Consider the following 23,532-nt stretch of genomic DNA (forward strand, 5'->3'; position numbering starts at 1 on the left):
TCTTATTATGTCTATGCTGCGCCAAATCCAGGTTGTTATGTCAGCGAAGCTGGTAAATCCCAACATTAGTTGGGGTTCATAAGAAAACATATTCTCTATAAATAACACATTAAAAGTTTTCTAGCTTATTGTGCGTAGTTTGTATAGGTCCTGACATCTCAAATTTTCGTTACACAAGCTGTATGGTTTAAATAGGTAATACATGTTTCCCCTAGTATATGCTGCATAGTTTCTACAGATGGGATCCAGGATTTTTCCTAAGATACATATTTATATATCACAAAGTTTCCATAGATAGTATATTAACCATATGTTTTCTAGTTCCTACAGATACAACACGAGAGTTTTCTAGCATATGTTGCACAGTTCCACAGCTAATGTGTTATAGTTTTCATAGATTATGTTTCTTAGTTTCTATAATTAATAAAGCATAAGTTCTTTTAATATGTTTCGCATAGTTTTTAAAGATGATGCTCTACAAATTATCCTATTATATGTTACATATTTTCTATAAATCATATCATGAGTTTCTTTTTTTATTCAATGTTATGCATCATAAGTTTCCTTACTTGACGTTTTCTATGCTAAGTTTCTTTGTTTTTTTACTTTTGGAAATATGTAACCTACACTTACCATTAAGCTTGATGCTACTTACGAAGACACAATTTGTAGATATATATCAATTTATTCAATAATAAGATTTACTTTATTACATATCTTTCAATTTATTATGGATTTTAAGTGTAGCTAAATTAAGAAATACATACAAAATGTAAACATGGTAAAAACATACCTTTTTCTTCACTTTCATCACATTAGGCCTTAGAAAGATATCACCCTATCTATAACACGACGTTTTCGTGAAAAACTTCAAGCACCTTCAATGGGCGCTGGACTTCAAACACCGGCCCACGAGGAGCGCCTGCCCAGTACTGAAATTGGAGGGCAGAGTCCAATCAGCAATAGCGGCGCTAGTGGCGGGTCGTCGAGATGAAGGGAAGCATGGAAAACACGCGGGAAATAATATGATTAGAGGCGCGCGGGGTTGACAGACGAGGTATAAAAGTACGGGGTTATGAGTGGAATTTCTCCTGTAGATACACAACGACAAGCAGAAGAGAGCCAGTGAATACAAACCACAGCATCATCCCTATTAAAACAAAGTTACGGAAATTCCAGTAAGTGTGATTTATGGTGACGTGGAAGCAGTAACAGCGTGGTCACTCCATATTTCACCATTGAGAGATAGCGTGGTCACTTAAATCGTATCAACAACGGTCAATCAAATTTTAACCTAATCCACGAGAATTCTGACTAGATTGATGTAGAATGTAATGACATATTTTGAGAACTCTTGTTATTGAGAGAGTATTTTGGAAATTTTAGAGAAGATTTTGGGAACTGATATTTCGACCAAACTCACTGGAAGTTTAAGGTTACATTCTGAAAGTTTCTCTTGATCTATTGCAGACTTAAACAGTCTTGTGAATTTCTACTCTAACCTGATAGTTTGGAAGCATCAAAGCACATTTTATAAACGGCTGTTGAGGTTGGGTTTATAAGAAATGTAGAAATAGTTTTTGACAACTGAAAATCTAGGTTTAGAAGAAAATACTACTGTTCTGAACAAATCCGTGAGAGGTTCTAGATCGAACTGTGTGGCAAAACTCTGTAAGCAACAAGAAAGAATATTCAGAAATTTACTGTTACTGTGGCCTGTTGTTCTACCTGAATCATATCCTAGAAAACCTAAATAATACAACTGTAATTTTACATCCACTGAATAATTACGTCGTGATGTTTGTTTTCGTTTTAGAAGACTAAACACTGATTACTTCGGTAAAGCTTCATACTATACTAAACATTTAGCTTTACAAGAAGCTGAACACTTCTAATATGGAACAGTTGGCAGAATTTGTGTCCAAATCATTTACCACTGGTGATCGCCCGACTTTGACTACGTCTCTTCCTCATCCATGTTTAGCCCCTGTCCACCCTTTTTCAAGTCATCTCTCTCTGCATCCCCCTGGTCCAAGAGGACTGAACAGTGTGGTGGATAGACTAATGCTCCCCCATTTGTTTCCCCCAGGGTTTCCTAATCCTCCGCTCTTACCACCATTGACCACAACAGCAATGGTTAGTCCGGCAGTCAGTAGCCGTAGTTGTGGTGATGATGAAGATTCTCGAAATAGAAAAGGTAAGAAAATATGCGTTTTTCAGCAATTATCAAAGTAATGTATCATCAGTCTAGAAAAACAGTTCGCAGGTTACTCTGAAATACAGTAGAGATTATGATAAAACAGCTCAATGTTTACTCTGAAGTAGAATAGTAATGATAATAAAACAATTCATTGTTTATTCTGAAGTATATTAGAGATAATGATAAAACATTTCATTGTTTACTCCGATAATGATAAAACAGTTCATTTTTATTCTGAAGTATATTAGAGATAAAGATAAAAAGGTTCATTGTTTATTCTGAAGTACAGTAGAGATAATGAAAAAACAGTTCATTATTTACTTTGAAGTACAGTAGAGATAAAAATAAAACAGTTCATTGTTTATTCTGAAGTACAGTAGAGATAATGATAAAACTACATTCTAGAACATCTAACAGGAGAACTGATAGAACATAAGTAAACAAGGCACAATTTCTATCGAATATTATAAAGTGGAGAGTAGTAAATGTTAATGTTGAAACATCACTTCAGGTATTAATATTAACTTTAATCAAAGCAAGCTAACCATTGAGAGCAAAACTAAAACATCAACCTAGTAACGAGAACACAGTTAATTAAATGTACTTTTCTTACGTTATTACTTATAAAGATTGGAATGCATTGTTTCATTAGTTGGATTCCCTCGCTGTTAACGATACTTTCGGCCGCAGTTATACAATTCTTGAAGTGAAACCATGGCATTTAGCAAATATAGTTTGTTCATTACAATATAATTCACGAGTACAATAAAATATCCTGACTGTGCAGTTAAGTTTGAATAGTTAGAATTCCTGGCGGGATTCCTGTACACAATCTTTCATATTTTGCACTAGCCATCTTAACTTGGTATCATGCGCGGCTGTTTTGAAATTGTCGTATACAATCAAGTAATACGGTTAGTCAACATTTGATCTGTATTACACATTTTCATATTTATTTTATTAACCATATTAAATAGTCCATCATTCGCGAATGTTTTTTAAAGTTTCTTGTAGAGTAAACTATACAGTTTATCCACAAAGTTTGATCTGTATTACACATTTTCATATCTATTTTATTAACCATATTAAATAGCCATCATGTGCGGATGTTTTTTTAAAGTTTCTTGTAGAGTAAACTATACAGTTTATCCACAACGTTTGATCTGTATTACACATTTTCATATTTATTTTATTAACCAAATCAAACACCAACTCAACTCTCACCTTAAAGACAATGTGGCTTTCCTGTTTTAGCCTCAGGAATATAAGTAAAGCTGGTAAAGAGACACGTGCAATGAGCCAGGTTTACATATGTCTGTATCAGGTTTTGCTTTTGTAATTAATAATTTAATAGTAAAAATTATACGAATAAAGTATTATCGAAATAACCAGCTTGTTTGAAATTAAAATATTCAAGTTAGCATACAAGAAAGAGGCCATACAGGGGACAAGGTATAAAAATAGCAACAATCAAGAAACAATTGGAAGTTTTTCATATAAAAAAAATATTGAATCACTATAACGAGGTGAGGCACGTATGAACGTGTCCATTAACAATATTGTAAAGTAACGGGTTATTGTGAATTTTCATTCATAACTGCTTATCTAGAATATACTCGGGGCGTTGTTAGTAGCTATTTCACCATGTTCACTATACGAAATTTTCACTATATATAGGAGCTAGTTATCTAGCGGAAGTGTTGGTATTAGAGGAAAAACCTCTCTTCAACTTTCTTCTTTCATCGGAAGTAACCTGATATTGATGGAAACAGGTGTTGATTAATCAATTAGGGAACTGTCATAAAACAAATATTTAGTTTAAATGACGGTAACAAATTCGTCTGTCTTTACCAATATTTTAAAGAAGGTTTGCACCAGCTTTACTTATTAAAGTATACATGTTCTTGTTTTATATTAATCTTATGAACAAATTTTAATTCGATTTCTTCTAGCCTCGTGAAATCTGCTGCTACTGTCTTTTCAGTTTCACGTGAAACCTAACTGTAAACATTTATTGGTTATATAAGAGAAATAGAATCATCTTATATATTAATTTTACGAAACTTTGATCTTTATGCATGTTGTACTTATACGTCTACTCTGGCAAAGCATATGGCCCAATAATAAGTAGCGTGTATGATATTACATCACAACTGGATTGATAACAATTTCACACATTATTAGCTATTAAAGGATCATGCTTCACCAGCTTAGCCATTATACATTATAAGACCTTATATCTCGTAAGTGACTTCAAAAATTGTGTTTGAGTTGCGACGACGTACCACAGATTGTGGTTGAAACGCTATCATACACTCTTTTTACTGGAAACACTTATTGGGCTAGTAAAAAATGATACTATCGTAGTTTTACTGTCACGACATATCACACCAAATAATTACCACTCTTTACTATTGGTGTCCATTTCAACATGGAAGATAACAGATTCTTTTCAAGAGAAAGTCTTTCATGTTAAATGGTTCGTTTAAATCTACTAGCAGACGTACCCGTGAGGTGCACGTGAGAGGTTTATGAAAGTTTTTTTTTCTCTTCCCAAAAAAACATACGCCAGTGGCAATATAAAGATTGAAAGTACATATGAATAAAATTGTTCGTGTCCACTAAGCTTGATTATTTAAATAACATTTTATTTTCAATTTTAATTTTTTTTATCAAAAAAACATTAAGTAACACGTGACTTATAAACATCTTGCCTAATGTAAGTGTGTCTATCTTGAAAGTATATATAAACAATGTATAAGAAAGAAATCCCTCAAATGACTGACGAGATTTGAAAACGAAATTAATGTTTTACCAATTACAAATATAAATAGTATTTCTGTTTTTGTCCTACACATGCCAGTAAGAACTAAAAGTACACTGACTATACGTATACCCCATGTAATGAAAGAGAAAGCTGGAGAAATCTCATAAGTACCCAGTACCCCTCGTGGGCACCTCCATTGACTAATCTATACTAAGCCAGCACTGAAGCTATGAAGTCTATGCATTTTAATCAAGAAAACAACTTCTTGACGCACCCCGAGTCATTCTTAGTTGATTAAACCATATTTAGCGGGTCAAAATGCAAAAGCCTAGGAAGAGTTAGAGGACAAACAAACAAATTTCTCAAATATCAGTAGAATTATGATTTTTTTTTCATCCTTTGTGAGAAAAAAATCTAGATACGTTATTTATCAATTATATATGTGATTATTCAAATTATGACCCATTTGATTGATACAAATATTTGTACAACCTAAAAAGCAATATTCGTTACCAAAAGCGTATTAATCACATTTCTCCATCTTAGGTTTCGAAGCTAACAATAACAAATTATGTAAATCCATTCACTTATTGTACATAATCAGGTCTAACTATATACATTCTGATTATAAATGTATGAAGTTTAGGTAAAACATCGAGATCTAATGATAGACAATACAATATCGACAGCACGTCACTACCAATTTATTGTAGGCCGTTTTCCGGCTATTTTTCCTACCACCAGACAGCTAGACGTGGGGAATTAATATCCGCTAATATGCAAACGTCGAGGAAACCGAAGTGGAAACCAAATCAAGGATGGCAGCTGAAGATGAGGATGACTTCCGGGAGCCTGCTATTATACCAGAAAGCGGGCTTGAATTTGCCCAAGGGCCTAAAGCGCCTGTATCGATGTGAAAAATTGACAACACTTGGTGTCAAGCAGACATAAATGCAAGCTGCTTGCTTTAAAACATGCAATGTGATTTGTCAAATATCGACTAAAGCTGTAAGCTGAATATGCCTTTTGGCGTTCTTCTTTTTATAGAAGGAAGCTTGAATGGTGAGAACAGAGACAAAGAGCTCAGTATTTTTTACATCTACTTATTTTAGTCAAATTGCCTTTTTTGTTTTGTTTCTGTGAGTAAAGCCATGATTGAATATAAAAGTTACTAGAATGAGATAAAACTAGAGATTTATAGCTAAAGCTGGAATGTCATTGTGTACTATTAAAATTGCTCATGTATGTAGAACATACATTAAAAAGACTGGTAAATATAAAGGAATTATAGCACTCATTCACATGCAAAATATTATACAGTCATAAGTGTTAAAAAAGCCTATTGGAAACAGCTTTAGGATCACTATGATACTATAAAACAGCATGGCAGTGTTTTATTTAATTTCTTATAAATACATTAGTTTAACATAAAATCAGTTTACACTTTCTAAAATAAAGTGGACAACGAAAATAACATTCTTGTATATCAGATTTACTCTGAGCTCGTGAATAAAAACTGAGGAAATTGTTCCTTCCAAACCATGTCTTATAATACTAAAACTGTAGCACCTCTTACGAAGTATATATTTAACAAGCCTAAACCTTTTTTAATGAGCAATTATAATCATTAAGAACAGTATCTGATAACGTAATAAGAACTGCCACTTGGATCAGTTAAAGCACTCATTCACTTCACAAACATTTTTAAACATATTCCCAACGATTCGCCGTTACTTTAACAACGTAAACCACATTTCCACTTTTGTTCCACGTAAGTAGACAACACAAATGTGAAATTTGTTAACGCACATGTGTTTAAACACGAGAGACATTTAAGGTTGTTCAGATTAAACATTCACTTACTCTTAATATTTTCCCTTTTAAGGAGTATAATATGAAACACATTGGGAAGAAAATCCATTCTATGAACAATTCCTCCTTGTAAAGCTTATCATCTTCCTTTACATCGATTAAACAACTTTTGTTTAAGATCCAGAAGGTAGAGGCTCTTTGTTTTAAAATTTATCATCTGCCTTTACATTGATTAAACATTTGGTATTTAAGATCCAAAAGGTAGAGATTCTGCCTTTACATTGAATAAACATTTTCTAATATCAATCTACATCAGTTGATAACAGCTGAAATACTTCAAAACTGCAGAACTCATCTCTACCTCCTGGATCTTAAACAGGATCTGGTTTTAAATCGGATCTCAGAGTCTAAGTAGTGCAATATTGTTCGCGCCATATTACTTTTCAGTTGCAGTTTGAAATATCTATTTTCTCATTTGTCAAATACAATAATGTTATTTAATATTCCACATAAGTTATTAGAATAATTTTGAAAGATACATTTAATTAATCAATTAGATTGTAAATGTATTTGATAAGAATTGTTACATACTCGTTTGTTTGTTTGTTTGTAATTAAGCACAAAGATACACAATGGGCTATTTGTACTCTGCTCACCACGGGTATCGAAACCAGATATCTAGCGTTTAAGTCTGCAGACATACCGCTGTGTCACTTGGAGGCTTGTAACTTACTTACTGGTAACTTTGGTTCAAACATTGATTAATATCTGAGTCATCTACGAAGCTGAAAATATATTCAATAATAAAATTTTAGATATAAATATAGCAGATAAAGTATATTCAACAGTACTGATATCCGACTTTTAGCAGAATTAAATACTTATGATATCCCAGTCATCAAATAACATTGATAGAAAATTTGTTACTCAGTAAAAATTATTAAAAAATCGTATTCGATTCCTCGATGAGGTTTGTAAGAATATTAATAATATCAGTAATAATAATAATATTAGTAGTAATACCTGATTTGATCACCAAGGACGAGAATTAACTGTGTTTCACCTATATGGTAGATTGGTGGAGTGATTTGTTCAGAATAGCATTTAATTCATTTTAAAGATTGATAGGAATATTTAATCTAAATAATTAACTGCGCTTACCTTTAAATCTGGACTAAGAAATCGTCCTTGTAATGCGAATAACATTCGAAATGGGACACATATTTAGCCAGTTATGTGATTTTGGGAAGATGTTATATTTATCATGAAGATATGACGTGGCTACTTTTAGTGTGTGAAATCAGGCGATGAACTAGCCATACTTATCACGTAAGACGTGTATGGTTTAAATGGTACTAATCGCTCCGACGAGTCATGTCGGATTTGGCCTTTAATATAACGTACCTATAACCACTTTATCCAGGATCAGTAATTGGATTGGACGAATATCACTGCCCATATAATAACTTACACTTCAATCAACTGATGAATAACATGTAGTAAACAGAACGATGTAGAAATAGACTAATGTAACAGAATCTAGAATGTATTTTTGTTTGTCTATTATGCTTATCATCAATAACCAAAGTGTCATATATCTTCCTCAAACATTCTTATTTTCCATGCACAGAACATATAAACTTTAAAACGTATTATTTTGTAAGAGAAGGAAAATACCAATAACACTTTCTAGGAAAAGACTAGAAAGTACCTTTTAAACTTACTTGATTTTAATCACACCGTCATAACTATTTAATTTCAGTGACTGTTGTTTCTTTGCTAATTGTCACGAATAAACCCAATATTTGTGGAAATAAAATAGGACCCATTTACTACAATGATTGGCCCGGTTTGGCCAGGTGGTTAGGGCGCTCGACTCGCAATCTGAGAGTCACGGATTCGAATCCCCGTCACACCAAACATGCTCGCCCTTTCAGCCGTGGGGGCGTTATAATGTGACGGTCAATCCCACTATTCGTTGGTAAAAGAGTAGCCCAAGAATTGGCGGTGGGTGGTGATAACTAACTGCCTTCCCTCTAGTCTTAAACTGCTAAATTAGAGACGGCTAGCGCAGATAACCCTCGTGTAGCTTTGCGCGAAATCCGTAACAAACAAACAAACTACAATGACAGGGAAGTTTAGTTTAGATTATTCATTAAAAAGTGATTCAGGAGGTTTTCACAATTCCACAGAATCTCCTTCTTCGGCTAGATCAACTCCATCCTCACCATCAGAGAGAAAAATTGACAAGAAACCATCAGTATCAAGTGACAAAGAAGCTAAGAAAACATCTGATGAACACGAAGAACAGTCTGAAGATGACAGCAATCCTAATTTATCAGAAGAAAACATTAAGCCAGAAGAGAAACAAGAAATTGACAATAACAAATCCAACGCCCAGTCACCGGCGCCTTCTGTGGATACCACTAACTCCCATTCCTCCAAGACCGCTAAACAGCGCCGTTCCAGAACCAACTTCACCTTGGAGCAGCTGAATGAATTGGAAAGACTATTTGATGAAACTCACTACCCTGATGCTTTCATGAGGGAAGAGTTGTCCCAGCGGTTAGGGCTCTCAGAAGCTCGCGTTCAGGTATGTAATAATTTATGTGATCTATACTTTATCAAACCGTATCACGTAACAAAAATATAAATAGATCTGGTTGACCTAGGAAGACTTACACCACTACTTAACTATTTTGCTTGTTTGTTCTGTACTTTCAATGTGGGCTCTAGCTATTCTTAAACAAGAATCTGCAAGCAAGACAAGTAATTTTAATGTGAACATAGTCTATTTCACATTTTGCCAGAGCTAAAATGTACCTATATGTACAATAAAGCTTTTGTTTTACTCCTAAGGAGACGTTTGCTATGATCATGACAAACCCTTATATTGTGGAGCAAAGCTCGTATTTGTAAATAACCTCTTTTAACAAAAGTATGATGTATCCAGGCGGAAACAATGTTAGTACGAACAAAGGCCTTTATAGCACTTTTAACAAAAGCATGATGTATTCAGGCAGAAACACTGCTAGTTAGAACAAAGGCCTCTATAGCACTTAAACCTTTCTTGTATCTATAGTACAAACAAACTTAGCGTGACGAGTTCTTATCAAAATTTTTGATGGATCCAATACCAACAGATTTTCTATATGCAAAGGCCTGTTTGTCTATTAATAAAAGCCTTGAATTATCCAATACAAAGATATTTAGTATACAGCAGGGTCTTTCTTACTCTTACCAAATATTGGTTGTAAGCACATTTACTGTGAACAAAGACCTATCTTACTCTTACCAAAAATTTGTTGTTGTTTTTAAACAGAGTTAATATAAATATGGGCCTAGCTGTCTTACTCTTATCACAATTTTGTTTTAAGCCCATTTAGTATAAACAAGGGCCTGTCATACTCTAATCAAAAGTTTGTTGTAAACTAATTTACTATAAATAAAGACCTGTATTATTCTTATCAAATATTTGTTGTAAGCAGATTTACTATAAACAAGGGCCTATCTTACTCTTATCACAATTTATTTGTAAGCCTAATTAGTATAAACAATGGTCTGTCTCACTCTTAATGAAAGTTTAAATTTTATACATAATGTCAGTTGCTATATAAGTGGCGGTTATCCTAACTTAACGAAACTTTCTAAATGCATCCAAAACTATCAACACTTTTACAATTTAGACTACCATCTGCCACACCTTTTAGAAAACTCGGAATGCTCCAGGACGAGTTTTAGATGACGTTATAGTGCCTGCATTTTTTGTAGCCTTTGCGAAATTCTAAATGTAATTAACCTAACACCAGTATACAATAAACTATACTAACATCTTGAGACTTATAGAGTCCAGAGTTACTGATAAGAGATGGAATACAATGAAACCAGTCTAACTATAGCTTTCTTAAGCAAAAGATAGATAAGCCCTTTAAACTTGGTAAAAAAAATCATCCGCAATATTTGAATAAAACGACTTGTTTAGATGTAAACAAAATCTCAAACGTACAAAGTTTCTGCGAATAACTTATTGCAAAAAACCTAAAGTTGTTAAAAATCCTTTATATTATATGGAGAAAAAAAAACGTGTATTTTTGTCAACAAGCACAGTTTAAACAGATGAACTAGCTTGAAAGCTGCACAGTCTTCTTCTTGTAGTGAAGCTAACATAATCAACTCGAAGAGTAGTGTATTTTTTTTTTTTAGTATTGAACGATGGGAAGGAGTAGAGATTAGATTTTCTCAAACTTTATCTTGAACAAAAGTTTTTTTTTTTTGTCTAATGTACTTACTATTGGTATTAAAAAGTAGATATTGCTTAAACTATTGATTGGTTCGGAATATTCCATATTTAGATATATGTAATTTTAACCGCAAAAGACAAGATGCAGTTTTCTATACTTTGACTTGATAAACTGGACAAAGTATTTATTTCACTGCTTTTGATCGTTCCCTGAAACTTTTATCTTTCATCTTGACTCCTTGTTCCTTCTACTGTATTTTCTAGCGAATTTCACAAGATATAACCGATGTTTGGGGGGAAGAAAAGAGAAGAATTTCGTATTACAATTTATACTAAGTAAAACATTTTAAATATTCGAACAATTAAAGTAAATTTCATAAGTTGCTCTATATAAAGTCAACTTCCCGTGCTACTATTATGGCAAGATCATACGCATTATCTTGATTATAAAAACCCTCCATCCTCTAAAACGTATATTCTACAATTTACTGCGTATCAAGAGAGACGGTATTATCGCGCTGCGCTTGTCACGGCCTGTTGGGAGAGAAGGCACTATGGGTAAACTAGCTTGTCAATTAACTCTGGCTTTTATACAGATTAAATCGTTGTTTCCGTAATGCTTCTTTTAAGGAGACTGACCCTTTTCATTTGCCCAACTTAATTGGCTCGAAAGGTCAGCGAAGAGCATGGGGTGATAGGCAGCACGCGCATCCCGACAATACCTAGCGGCCGTCACTCCTTCCGATATGCTCGTAAATCCCCAGAAAAACCCACGGACACTTCTTATTCGCGCGGCAGCTGTTTATACGATCTGTTTATTTGACTATAACTAAGGCTTTAACGATGACAAGCTACCAGCACAGAGTTTACACATCTTTTAGAGCACCTCACTGAGCTACAAAAGCCCACTTAATATCACTAATTTATCTAATCATGAAAATAGACTCCAGGGTTATGTGGTAGAATAACGTAAAATTAACCGATTTACTGTAGTGACATCATGACAAGGTTCTTTAAATTCTGTTTCGTGAAAACTTCGAATAATTGATAAGTTTAATTACGTGAACAGTATTATTCTCTCAATATTCTATATTATCACAAAAAAGTTGTTGTTCTTTAGCTCTGATACTCTGAAACATCATTTGTTTATCTTATATTCTTTACCATCAGACCAGTTGTTATATATCAGTACATTTACACATGCACACTAGTAGTTAAAGCTATAATATCATAAAATTCGTAAAACAATACATGTAACATTATACTTTCATATCAACATAAGTAGCTCAGTCTTTTTATATCATTAAGTTTGAGAATATTAGCCTTCATATAACATTATAATACTAGAAAGACATGAGTCGAGCAGTCTTCATATTATATTTATAACTGAATTTGAGAAGGTCAGCCTTCATATAACATTATAATACTAGAAAACATGAATAAACCAGTCTTAATATTGTGATTACAGATGGACTTGAGAAGATCAGCCTTCATATAACATTATAATAATAGAAATATATGCGTAATCAGTCTTCATGTAATATTTGAAGATGGATTTGAAAAGATTTGACTTGGTTTAACATATTAGGAAACGGACTTGAGTATACCAGCCATAATGTGACATTATATTTACAAATGAACCTGATTAGATCAAATTTCATATAATGTTATAATAACAGATGGATGTCTTTGGGTCAAAAGACTGACTAGTTTCATAGCTATATCTATGGATTTTTTAGGTAATTATGCTTACATAATCATGTACATAAACCATTAAATATTAGAATGTATTTTCTATACTACAAAACAATTACGTTTGCATATATTAAGAAATAAGTCCAATTTCTGAACGATTTTGATGTTGACTCGAAAATTTATCTTGGACTTGAATCAATCTTTCTAAAGAGCAAGGACATTTCGGATAGGTTTAGGTTTTCTAGGTTCGTGTTGTATCTTAATTCGAAACAAAGAAAAGTTCGAAGGATGCATTCTTTACCGAATATACCTTTTTTAACATTTTATGTGAATCAAAATTAAATTGAGTTTCACTTATTCAAAATAGGACATGAACAACATAAATCTCTGTACTAGTATGTTTCTGAAAAACAAGAAGAAATTCTATAAGTCTTATTGAGTTGCTTTCCATGTTTTATCAGATTTTGCTATAAAAAGATTATTCACTCTTACTTTCTTCCCATATATTACTTGCAGTTTCACAGGTTTATCTACAGTACACACAAAAGTTGTTTTATCAGATGTGAAATGTCTCAACTTCTAGACCCTTAGCTTTAAAAACTGTCCGAGTTGTAAAGCAACTTGCACTAACAAAAAACCTGTGAATATCTCATTATCGTGAGCATTGTATTTGCTTCTCAGTTACTGAATTAAATGGAGTAAAATATATCAAGTAACAAGAAATATATCTATACAATTTAAACCTCCTATTATCTTCATATAAAACACGTGACTAAAATGATTGACGTGACACTTCCATCTGACAGTCACATCCGAACTACATATGAACAATTTCTGTAAACCCGTTTTCTTGATTTCCTTTATTTCTAACTTACTTAATGCGGTTTACTATTTACGATTTACTATTGGCATTTCAAATAATACTGGCTTTGTTGAAAACCTTATTTTTAAAGAATTTGTAATTTAAGTCATTGCAATCTAACATTTTTATACAGGAATTCTTATCTGAAAATTATGAAATAATATTACCCGGTAAAGTTCATTTGGCGTTTTTTGAAATAGTATATTATTGTTTTGCGATTTTTGGTTAAAGGACCAACATCCTGAAATTGGAGTTCATTATTCTTACTGTTGGTCAGAAGCCAAACCCTGCCCTCTTACGTAAACCCTATCATCCAACGATGCACTGATTTCATGAATGAAAGTTTTACAGATAGGATATAGCGTTTAACCTAAAATAGTTTTTTTAAAGCCTTTGTTAGTGTAACTTGAATATTTATCACCCTTTTGTGGAGTGGACTACGTAAATAAACAAATGTTCCCAAATGTGAAAAGATTATCATCAGCCATGAACAGAAACGTGTATGTCCTTTGCCACCAAAGCATGCTTTGTATCATGAACAACATAATGAATTTCGCTGCCTCAGGGATATCTACTTTACATCCAGATAGATAGCCTTCATCTTGCTTATGTAGCTGTATTTTATAAAATGATTTAATATAATGAAGAAGATTTTCCATACTTAACCAATCATGCAAACGCACTGACAAGAAAACCCCTCCCTCTGTATGCGTCACCCGCGTTAGAAGACGACAGCGTGCAAACGGGATAAAAGAAACGAATGAAAGTTGCTATCGGTAATATCATTAAGACAGTAAGTCTAGAAGCCTGATGCGGGGTCCTGGGGGGCGAATGAATTAAATTAGAGAAGCAGTATTCTGTCTAAGTCTGCACAAAGCTCGGGGATTTACATAATTCCAGACTAAACGGTCTAGTGCAATCTATTCATTACCAAATTGCCGTTTAACAAGATTGAATTTATCAGTAATAAGTGGCCTCGCTAATGCAATCGTGTTGATGAAAGAAAATGCGGATATTTCCGCAGAGTCATTAAGTCTGGGCTGGATAAGGACATGATTAATAACCGCCTCTGTGCGTCCATAATAAACTTCTCCTTACATCCTTGTTTGACGCGTGTAGTGTTGGAATGGTCCCCGCGAGACCGCGTGCTGCGTGAGGCGAGTGTTCACTAACGCGTGCTTGTCAACACTTTTGTTTACGACACCGGCATCGACACAGTTACGTGAGTTGACACTTCTAATGATAATTATTACTTTTCCTTTGTATAGGTTTGGTTTCAAAACAGAAGAGCCAAGTGCCGTAAGCACGAGAGCCAAGTGCAGAAAAGTAAGTGCATATTTGGGTCTAGTCTGTTTGCTAGAGTCTCGTGTAAGTAACATTTTACCTGGTATCTTCATGACTGATGGAAATGACCATATAATCTACTTGAAACGTGTTATGTTATCACAATCTTCTATCAGCTTAACAAAGCCATTACTTTATAAATAGAGTTCCCTCATATACAGAATCATGTGTGATAAAGAAAAAGAGTTGTTAGAAAAGATAAAATTAAATATGATTTTTTTTTCAAATGGATTCAGGTAGAAAAAATCTTTCTTTACGTTTTTAAATTTTTTGTCGTGCTTAAAAATAGAGCTCTAAACACTGGAGAGAAAGCATAATGATTAAATGATAATTATTCTTATATAAATTTGATTTTTAGGTCAAACTGCACCATTTAAAACGAAGTTAAAAACAAAAATGTAATAAAGACTGTCAACTGGGACAGCTAGGCCGCGTCAGTTCTGAATGCCTTCATTTTAGAAACAACAACAAAAAAAAACTGTGTCACGTTTTCTGGCAGAAGCATTATCCCAGGTTTATCCTGTCACTAATTAGTAGAGCCTGATTAAATGTAATTACTGCTTACAATTATATCAAATTTATTCCGTTCTTTCTGAAAAAAAAAAGCTCATGTAACGTTGGGTAAATCTTAGCGCACGTTTTGAGTCTTCACACACACACACACTGGTTTGGTTTGTTTTGAATTTCGCGCAAAGCTACTCGAGAGCTACCTGCGCTAGCCGTCCCTAATTTTGGTAGTGATAGACTAGAGGGAAGGTAGCTCGTCAAACCATCCACTACCAACATTTGGGCTCCTGTTTTATCAACGAATAGTGGGATTTACCGTCACACGCACTGTAAACGAATTAAGAATATTCAGTGTACTTCAAAATATCCATTATTAAAATTCATTCTTCAAGAAAGTTATGTCATATTAACAGTAGATGTATAAATTTGAATTACTTAAAGATATTTTAATGGTGAATTCTGAATATTATCTAATATTTTATTGTTATTTCTTCAGTAGGTTTTATCTAGTAGACGCAACTATGTTGAGTATTTTCAGTTTATATCACCAGTTATATAAAAATTTCTTTATATCTTACCACTTTAAAACTACTTTCAGTAGACGTTATGATTCTATATACAATTTTCAGTAGATCTTACCATGACGTATATACCACTTTGAATAAATGTTACCTGATTATATACTACTTTGAGTAGATGTTACCAGGATATAGATACTACTATCAGTAAGTGTTATCAGGTTATATACTACTTTCAGTAAGTGTTGCTAGGTTAATATTCCTTTTAAAAGTGTGTAATGATTTGATTTATTGCGAAACAAATACTACTAATTAGAAAATAACAGATTTTCTACTTTTACGTTGACGACAGACATTAGCTGGTACAGAAAGAAAAACAGGTCAAGTGTCCTACAATATTAGTACATTGATTTTAAGGTAAACTTATATACATATCCTTGTCAGACTTTTTGATAGAATGGAATTGATATCATTACATTTATTATATTATTAATAGCAATTATTTAATATATACAACGAAAACGGCTAATTGTAGAATTAACAAACACTTATTAATCAATTACTGTAATGTAAAGCTGATATAAGTTCAAGAATTAATTTTTACTAATTGGGTAAGATCACATGAAACTAGATATCACAGAATTACTAGTTGTTCTTCTAGTCTAATTCAAAATTATCCATGGTGACGGTACTGACAGGCATGAACACAGTCATCTAATTATGTTACAAATAAACAAAACTCTGTCAGAAGAACTTTGTTTGCATAATAAATGATGCTGTAAATTATGGATCTGTAAACGAAGAATGTTTCATAGTACAAATAAATAAAATTAATGTAATTATTATGAACTAGGTTTTCAGTATTACCCTGTGATTCAGACGTATTAAAAAATAATACATCTACAGTTTACTGAATAAAAACAAACAGATTGCACCGATTCACGTGCAGTAAATACTGCTATCAAAAAAAAACGTGCTGTAATTTCATTCTTAGCAAATATCAAAATAGGTTTATTATCTCAAAATTAACAAGATTTCAAATAAATCTAATTCGAGTCTCACTCTTTCCATGTGAGTTAAAGTATAAACAGAGATAACTCCTTTAGTCATATTTAGTCTATACAGGTATCTGAACACTGACTAGACAGTATCTCATCATCTGCTTATTACAGGACCTGAATTCTTGTTGATTGATTCGCCTAAATTGTAACTGTCACTAGGAACAAAAGTTAGAACTTTTTTAATTTCCTACCACATTTCAGTTAAGTTAGCAGTATTCTAACTACAAAGAAAAAACCAGATTTCATGTTTACATCCGTTAATATACTGCATCAACAATGCTGTATATCGACCAAACTTGTAATACAGAATTAGAAAGAACAACTTACAAAATAATAAAACAATGCATACCGCAATTAGTTTTTCGTCCATTGCATTTTTTTTTTACTTGAACGTTTCGTTAAAGGCGAAGATTACGTTTGATTTGAGTTCGAGTTCGATTTTGAATTTAGTTGCATTTTAGATATTTTAAAGACATTTGATTATAAAAGTGTTGCTCTATAGTTTATTAATGAATGCATGTTTCACATATACGTTTGTGAATTGGTCAATCAGTTGGATCTTTGTATCCAACGTATCTAACAACAGATGTTCTGATTCCTCAAAAACCAACTATGTTAGACTGTGTTAGCTCAAACTGCTTACACCTGTGATCATATTCACTTGAAATTAAGCGATACATTGATTTAAATGTCTTTTTTTTCAACGGAATTTTAAATTGAACTGAAGAAACCGCAATACCCTGGAGGTCATGAATCCTCTTTTTATTTAATGTTATAGTAATAAAACAATCAGTGAAAATTGCAATGAACTACCAGTTCTGAATATCGGATACCCACGCTCACGTGAAACTATAGAAAACGGAAAATTTCTCTAACTTCATTAGTTAGCATGACGTGATGATAAATGATAGAACATCCATGAATGTCACATTAAGTTAAATTATAACTTAGAAGAAATATATTTAATTAATGAGTAAATAGTAGCTAACACTAATCCATAGAACATCAGGACTTATCCTTTACTCATCGATGAATTTTATGAGAAAGTAACTGACAAGCATTAGATTTTTCTCTTAATAAATGGTGACGGATACACGGAATTAACCAACAGGCTATTCATAACTATATTTTACTAACCACAGCCTACTCCCCCCCCCCAAGAGACTCATCGGTAAATCTGTAGGTTTACAACGATAAAAACCGGGGTTTCGATACCCGTGGTGAACAGAGCACAGATAGCCCATTTTATAGCTTTGTGCTCATAAACAACTGAACCAAATACTATTATTCGCAGAATGTTAGGAAATAGTTAATAACGAGCTGATATTTCATAATGTAGTTAATAATATAAATTATGTATGTTGAGAAGTTGATTTGAAGAACTTATAAATGAACATATATTTATGTTTTAGAGATTAAATAGAATGCACTGTAAAGATACCCATGATCCTTGTCATCTTCTATTTCATCGTGTAGAATATAAAATCCTTTTCTGTTACTTTTTTTTTAATTTACAGCACATTATAAGTTCATGGTTCATTGTATTTCAGTATTTGCTAGTCAAGGAGCGAACAAAACACGTTACAACGATGAATTCCAAACGATCGTGAACTTTAAAAAGATTTATTAACATGCCCAAAATCGTGCTGTTTGTTTCTGCAAAGTAACTTCCCAAAGAAACAACATGGCGAAGTATTGGGCGTCTAATGAAATGATTTTGAGTTTAAGGTCATCTGATGTTTATTTTTCAAAGTAGAGATTTGATACCGTTCGTCATATATGATTAATAGTTTCGATTATGTGAATATTTTTCTGTTCTTGTATATATATATATCCCATTCCAAAAACAACACTCAATTTTATCAGTGTATATTCGTTTACACGCCTTTAGCAAAATATTAAAATATGTCCTGTTACGCACATTTCAAATGGGAACTTTATAAAGGTGTCGTCATAAAAAAGACGAAAAACCCAAAACGTATAACGTTTTTTTTCCTGCTATTTTGAAATTACATGTTTATCTGGGTATACTACTTCATTCAGGTTAAACAACTTTTTTAAAGTATTTTATCTTTTACCAGTGTAATTAAAACAAAATGATGACAACATATCGTATTTTAAATAGTTATTTCTTAATATATTCATGTTAACACAGACAAAGACATCTTACTAGAATTTTATGAGTTTAATTTTCATATGACTATCGTGAGAAATAATGTAGCAGACATCCAAACTGATATTTTTAATATCAACTTTGAGTTAACAAAACTTTTTTCTATATCGGGCTTTATGGATCTGATTAGAATTATTATACGTTTTCTTTCGATATAATATTAGTCGTGTTATTAAGTTTCTTATATTTTAATTTTACATGCTTATTTTAGTTTTATATGTTTATCAGTTTTGTTTTAAGTTGTACACAACTATATATAACTTAGACATTCTTTTATTCTTACTTTCCAGATTTACTGATGGCAGCTAGTACACCTATCGAGTCTTCTCGGATTGCACCCTATATTAACGTCAGCAGCACGCCACCTAGGCTGCCACAAGAACGCTACTTGGTGCCAACTACTCATTATCTGCCTTACGCAGATCCTGCCTTTTTAGCAGCTGCTCATCAGTATTCGGTAGCCGCTGCTGCTGCAGCGCAGGTTGCACATGGCACACACCCCCATCCAAGTTTCTTCTTCTATCCCTCTCCCACCCACCCCTTTAGTCTATCAGCTCTCATGGCTGCCGACAGGTTGAGCAACAAAAACACAAGTATTGCAGATCTCAGGTTAAAAGCACAGAAACACGCGGCTGCTCTAGGTCTTTAAGCTCTCGTTATTCGTGCCAAAAGATAAACTTCCCAGTTTACTATAATGTGAGATGGATTAGCAATAATTGGTCAAAATAAGTAACCTATTGAAAGAATTCACAACGTATGCTACTGATCACCATGAACTGCATATGGACGTAAGACATAAAGTAAACTTTGGGTAAAGAAATAATTACTACAAACCAGCGTAATATAAAGTTTGTTTTGCTTCTATGGTCTGCATGGGAAATGTAGATTCTCAAGAATTCTACATGCTGTCAAAAGTGCTTAACCTACATAAATAATAATGAAAATAAAAGAATGTTCACATATGTTACACTTTTTGATTTCAAATTTGACAGTTTGTATCTATAAGCACACCTTTGAAACGAAATACCTGTGATTTCATATGATCATACTATACTAAAGTTAAATGGTATATATAATATTGTAAAGCCTTTCCTTTGTTTGCTATGTAGTACATTTCTCCCCTATTACGAGCCTTCACATTTCCCAGTAATGTTGTACTGTACATGTTGTTATTTTCTGTATAGATTAGTAGAATAGTCATACCGGTGTCAGATTATGTTTTCGTCAACTTTAGCATGCTAATAAAATATTCTTACATTTCTTCTAACTAGTGCCAAATTATGTTCTCGTTAACAATAACATGCAAGCAAAGAATTCTTACAATTCTTGTAACTAGTGTCAAGTTATTTTATTGTCAACAATAACATGCTAATAAAAAATATTACAATTCTTGTAAATAGTGTCAAATTATCTCCTCGTCAACATTAAATTGCAAGTAAATAATTCTTACAATACTTGTAACTAGTGTCACATTGTGTTATTGTTAATAATAACATGCTAATAACAAATTCTTACATTTTTTGTAAATAGTAACAAATTATGTTTCCGTCTACGTTAACCTGCTAAGCAATTTTTATAATTCTTGTAAATAGTGTCAGATTATGTCCTCATCAAGAATAATATGCTAATAAAGAATTCTTAATTTTTTTAAACTAGTGACATATTAAGCCCCTGTAAACACTGACATTCAAGTAAACAATTATTGCAGTTTTTGTAACTAGTGTAAGATTATGTCTTGTCAACACTCTGTAATAAAAAAAATTATTACAGCTCTTGTAACTATATATAGTGTCAGATTATGTTATCTTCATCAATAACACGTTATTAAAGAGTTATTACGGTTCTTCAAACTACTTTTAAACTATATATACGTCAACAATAACATGTTGAATTCATACAGTTCTTGGAACAAGTGTCAGATTATGTCCCTGCTGACATTAACACGTAAGTAAAGAATTCTTATAATTCTTGAAACTAGTGTCAACAGTAACATCTAGATAAAAAAGTCATACTGTTCCAGAATCAGGTTATGTCCTGCCAACAATAAAACGCAAGTAAAGAATTCTTATAATTCTTGAAACTAGTGTCAAATTATGTCCTCGTCAACAATAACACATTGATAAAAAAAAGTCGTACAATTCCAGAGTCAGATTATGTTCTGCCAACAATAAAACGCAAGTAAAAAATTATTATAATTTTAGGAAATAACGTCAGCTTATATCCTCATTAACAATAACACGTTATAAAGAATTCCTACTATTCAAGTAATCAGTGTCAGATTATGCCCCTGCCAACATTAACATGCAAGTATAGAATTCTTGTAATTCTTGGAAATAGTATCAAATTATGTCCTTAAGGCACGGATGCTGATTGGAACAAAATATGTGAGAATAGACATCTTAACGGCCATTAAAAGATTTACATTTCAATTTTTATAGATCTGATGATATTAAAAAATGTAGCGAGTCTCTTCCTGCACAAAAAAGATCATTTCCTCTATAATGCGATAATAACTATACCATCTTAGCTTACGAGACAGATAATAGTAAATAAGGCCTTTATAAGAAAGTGTGTTAGAATAAAATATTTACCATTATAGGAGCATTTGATTATCATATCATTTGTTTCATCTCAATAAACAGGTTTTTATTATTATGTTGAGAAGTACCGTTAAAGAAACATAACCTTTTAATTCCTGATAAACTCTCTCCATCTTTGAATGTTAAAAACAATAGCAGCTGTTATTAAAGATATTTCTGATTTAAATAAATGAAAATTAAGTTGAATTTCTAGCGATATTCAACATAATAGCATAATAAAAATTAATAAACAGCATGTGAATTTCTTAAACTATATCAATTATAAAATGAAAAAAATTAATGTGTAAGCATGAACAACTCTTACATATCTATATTGCATATATCCTAAACTTCCAGCTAGAGCTGTAATGAGTTGGAGGTTTCTTAAAAATGTTATTTAAAACCAAATTATTTATAACTGGCCAACGTTTCGATAACCGTCAGCTGCCATTTTCAAAGACCTGTTAAGCCGAACAGAAGTCAATGTCTACGTACTATAGCAACACAACCTACGTGGAATTTCCAACAAAACAGGAAAAATAAAAATATGATAGCATATTTTTGACCTTCGTAAAATCCGTGCCCAGTAAAATTATGATTAGTATCTAAAATTTTGATACCATTCCAATTTGTAAAAAGATTTGTAATATATATATGTTCAGACGTATCAAAATGTAAACACCATTTTTAAACTGCCAATACGGACTTTTCATTGTCTACTTATTTCACCTCATTTATCTATTTGTGATGAAAATTATATATATATATATATACATAATTTTCATCATAGATTTCGCATGCTGTTTGGTCAACTTCTCACATTCCTCAAACAGTGGTCTTTGCCATTGCGTTGGGCTAACATATTTCAGGAGCTACGTGATTTGTACAAGGCTGGAAAAAATATTATTCTTTTGAGGCGTCATTGGAAATATTTTAATATGTCCCCTTGCAATAGCATGAGTTATTTTAAGGTCACTGATTATTACATAGAAAGCATCGAGTGCCTGAGTATGGGAACATTAAAACTTTTTGTTGTTGTTGTTGCTTAATCGTTTCAAAATGCTTTTGTCCGTGACTTTAATGACTTAGATGAACTTTATCAGGATCACACTTTTCTAGATTCAATTGTTGAGACATCTTTAAGGTTATCTTCTGTCAAGGACAAGATGTTGTTGTTGTTGCTTAATCGTTTCAAAATGCTTTTGTCCGTGACTTTAATGACGTAGATGAACTTTATCAGGATCACACTTTTCTAGATTCAATTGTTGAGACATCTTTAAGGTTATCTTCTGTCAAGGACAAGATGTGGCATGAGATGTAAGACAGAAATTAAACCTTTGGCTCAGTATATTAACGTAAGTTTTAGGTAGTCAGTTGCTATCTGTGGTGTGAAAATACTTTGTTTAATTTATTGTCTTAAAGACCAAGTGGTAGATAAGAGAATATTTTAAGTTTAATGTTTCATTTTCAAAAACATAATTCTGGGGGTATATAATTACACGTCACCTATGCGAAATTGTTTTAATGTGAAACTAAGTTTTCACAAAAGGACCTGTTGTCCTGCATCAGGATTGAAGATAACTCTGTGTTCCTGAGCAATTTTTTAAGACCTATATTATCTTCAAATATCAGAAGTTTCTAAACAATCCTGTGAAAATATATTGACCCAATGTTTTTTGTTGTTGTTTATTTTTTCAGTCCAGTATTTAAAGGTGCATGACTTTGAAAGATTCTCTGCTTTGAGCAATGTAAGACTGCATGGAACTAAAAATCA

General features: G+C 32.5%; 1 protein-coding gene across 1 annotated transcript; it reads left to right on the forward strand.

Moving 5' to 3' along the window:
- Positions 1-1,065: 1,065 nt before the first annotated feature.
- LOC106468153 (short stature homeobox protein 2-like) lies at positions 1,066-20,857 on the forward strand. Its single transcript, XM_013928564.2, has 4 exons — positions 1,066-2,197; positions 8,972-9,372; positions 14,845-14,902; positions 19,470-20,857. The coding sequence occupies exons 1-4, from the start codon at positions 1,897-1,899 to the stop codon at positions 19,826-19,828; spliced, it is 1,119 nt and encodes a 372-aa protein (XP_013784018.1). The 5' UTR covers positions 1,066-1,896; the 3' UTR covers positions 19,829-20,857.
- The last annotated feature ends 2,675 nt before the right edge of the window (positions 20,858-23,532 follow it).

Source organism: Limulus polyphemus, unplaced genomic scaffold (assembly GCF_000517525.1).
Source record: "Limulus polyphemus unplaced genomic scaffold, Limulus_polyphemus-2.1.2 Scaffold2894, whole genome shotgun sequence".
NCBI classification, from domain to species: domain Eukaryota; kingdom Metazoa; phylum Arthropoda; class Merostomata; order Xiphosura; family Limulidae; genus Limulus; species Limulus polyphemus.